We start from the raw sequence: 2,856 nt of genomic DNA, 5'->3' as shown, positions 1-2,856 counted from the left end.
CCCGTGGGTCGGGCGGCCTCACCCCCACCGCATAATGTCAGGATGCAGCCACCCAGCATCACCTCCCCCCCCCACTCCAGCCCCTTCCTCCTCCCCATTTCCACCCCGCCCCTGGGGTGTTAGTCCTGGATTAGGCAGCGGCGAGGGCAGAAAGTGAGCAGGTTAATGTGGCTTTTGTGTTTCCCAGACACCAAAGACTGAAAGCTGCTGAAAAAGAGACGGTTGGGATTAGCAGGGGACGAGCTGCGGCTCGTCGGTGCCTGAGGCTGTGGGGAGCAGGGGGGCAGCAGGGATGGGGGGCACAAGGGGAGGGGGCAGCAATATCCGGAGCTGGTGCAGGACCCAGCCCCTTGCCCCCTTCTCCCAGCCCCGTGTTAGTGGGACCAGAGAGCCCCAGGCCCAGCCCGGAGGTAGCTGGGTGCTGAGGGCATCCTGGGGTGTGAGGAGACACAGAGAGGTCCGGGAGAAAGAGGAGGAGGAGGAGGAGGAGGAGGAAGGGGGGAGGTTACCCTGGGAGCCAGGCTGGCGGCGATGCTCTCCGGGAGGGACCTTGGGATGAAATGGAAAAGGAGAAGTTGGCATCACTGAGGCAGGAGGACCACGTGGTGAGGGAACCTGGGGCAGCAGGAGGTGATGGGAACAGGGGAGGGGGCAGGAGGGCAAGGGAAGACCTTGGGGCTTCTGGCTGGGCTACTGGGCTTGCCTTGGGTGGGCGAGGGGGCGGGGGGGGTGTTCTGCCTTCTCCCTGCAACATCCTCAGCACCTCGAGCCTCACAGGAACTGCTCTATTCATCCTGACCTCCCAGCAAAGCTGGGGCTGCTCTTCCCATCCATCCCAGGGCTGGGGGACAAGGTCCCTTGCAGGGACCACAAGCTTTGTCCATCAGCCACCTTCCTTGGGACATCCTGGCAAACCCCAGCTCAGGGACCAAGCAGGAGGGATGGCACCAGGCTAGGAAACCTTCCTCTGGGCTGGGAGCAGCATCCCCAGCCCAAGCTCTTCACAGTGCATCCATGGGGAGGGACACAGGAAGATCTCACCCACCGTACGAGCAGGATCGCCCCTGTCCTCTCTCCTTACAGCTTCAGTCCAACCTGGTTGAAATAAACCCCCTCCAGAGCCGATTCCTGCACACCCAGCCCCTCCACCCCAGCCCGGAGCTCCCACTCGGTAGCAGGAGAGACAAAGGGATGAGGAGGGATGTGGTCTCAGCCGGCCGCGGTGCCGCCAGCGCCCCATGCTAACGAGGTGCTACACAAGCACACTGATCCCAGTATTCCCTGGTTTACAGCCCGGGATCCTGAGGCAACAGGATCTCAAGGAGAAGCAGCCAGATTTTGGAAGGCAGGGGAGAGCCAGGCTGGCGGCCACGCGTCTTGCTGGAAAATGCACACAGGGGTTCAAATGCCTTCCTATGTTTATGCCTTGAACTGGGAAGAGATGAGAAGGTTGTAAGAGTGGAGTTAACCTGGTTATCTGTCTGTCTTCTGAGGTGTTGCTCTGAAAGTGACAAAGACCCAGAGATGTTGCTCTTGGGGATGACAAGGACACCAAGCTCTGCTGAGTAGATTGTCTGTCCGTCCATCCATCCATCCATCCATCCATCCATCCATCCATCCATCCATCCATCCACCCACCCACCCTGGCTGGCTGGTGGCAGAGCTCAGCCCCGGGCCAGTGTCCACCCACCTCGTGATCCTCCTGGGCTCCATGAAGCTGGGGGAGTCCCGTCTCCTCTTCCTGATGGGGGAGTAGCTCCGGGAGCGGCGCCGGGCGCGGGCAGGGTCGGGCTCGCCGTGACGCGCTCGGGGCTCGCTGTCCTTCTCTCTGCACCCCGAGGAGGAGAAGGGTCAGGGGTCCCAGGGGGTTCAAGGAACAGCCAAGCAGCCCCCCCATGGGGGTGACACCCCAACCTAGGGCTGGAGCTTCCAGTGCCACCAGGGACAACATGACCCGTATCCCCCTCCCCAAGCCCTGGGGAGCCAGGACCACCCTGAGCCCTGTGCTCTTCCTGAGCCCATCCCCTTCCCCCCATCCCCATCCTCCACGTGAAGCCCCCCGAGGTCTGACCTGCTGGCAGGTTTTTTGGGCGAGGGCGAACGGGAGCGGCTGCGTCCCAGCCTCTTTTCCCGGGAGCGGGAGCGGGATTTGGAGAGGGACCCGCTGGAGCTCCAGGAGCTGCTGCGCTGGCCGGGGCTGGGCGAGGGGCTCTTCCTGCGCTCCGAGACGTGCCGGGAATGCTTGGCCGACGACTCCGAGCTGCTGTTGGGCCGGCCCCGGTGGTGTCTCTCCTTCACCCTGCCAAGGCAAGACCCCCCAGCACCTCTCACACCCTCCCTGCAGAGGCCAGCAGGGTGTCCCGGCCCCGGGTCCCAAGGGGGAGCAGCGGCTGCACCTGCATCCCCTGGGTTTTTGGCTGGTCCCTGCTGATAGATCCCGGGGTGCTGCCCTGCTGGAGACCCTGCACCAGGGTTGGGGGGTGTTGCAAACCCACGCTGCCATCCAGGCACTGCCCTGGGCACTGGGATAATCCTTTGTGGGGATGACCCTTCCCACAGCTCGCTGGCCTGGACCCACTGTGGCTCTTCCCCGTCCCCACCTCTGTGCCCACTTCCAGCGCCATCCCTGATCCTTTTCCCATCCCAGTCTCCATCCCTGTCCCCAATCCCCATCCCCATATCTCTGTCCCCATTCCTGTCCCCATCTCCATCCCCAACCTCATACCCCATCCCTCAAGCACCCCAACCCCACCCTAGCCCCCAGCTCAACCCCCTGAATGCCCAGATGGAACCTCCATGGGGCTGTCCCCCAAATCCCAGCTCACTCCCCATGTCCCCCAGAGCCCCCCCATACAC

The 2,856-nt window shown here is 63.2% G+C and overlaps 1 protein-coding gene across 1 annotated transcript in view; it reads right to left on the bottom strand.

Annotated features, from left to right (window-relative positions):
- Nucleotides 1-228: 228 nt before the first annotated feature.
- Nucleotides 229-2,856, bottom strand: part of SRRM3 (serine/arginine repetitive matrix 3) — a 20,164-nt gene continuing 17,536 nt past the window's right edge. The window contains exons 9-11 of the mRNA XM_010006041.1: nucleotides 2,072-2,299; nucleotides 1,677-1,828; nucleotides 229-266 (exon numbers count right to left, since the gene is read on the bottom strand). Of these exons, the coding sequence (XP_010004343.1) occupies nucleotides 229-266; nucleotides 1,677-1,828; nucleotides 2,072-2,299 (418 nt within the window). The remainder of the gene's footprint in view (nucleotides 267-1,676; nucleotides 1,829-2,071; nucleotides 2,300-2,856) is intronic.

The sequence above is a fragment of the Chaetura pelagica genome, unplaced genomic scaffold, assembly GCF_000747805.2.
Source record: "Chaetura pelagica isolate M959 unplaced genomic scaffold, ChaPel_1.0 scaffold49, whole genome shotgun sequence".
NCBI lineage: Eukaryota > Metazoa > Chordata > Aves > Apodiformes > Apodidae > Chaetura > Chaetura pelagica.
The sequence above is the reverse complement of the archived record's forward strand: the minus strand, read 5'-3'. Positions and strand labels throughout refer to the sequence as shown.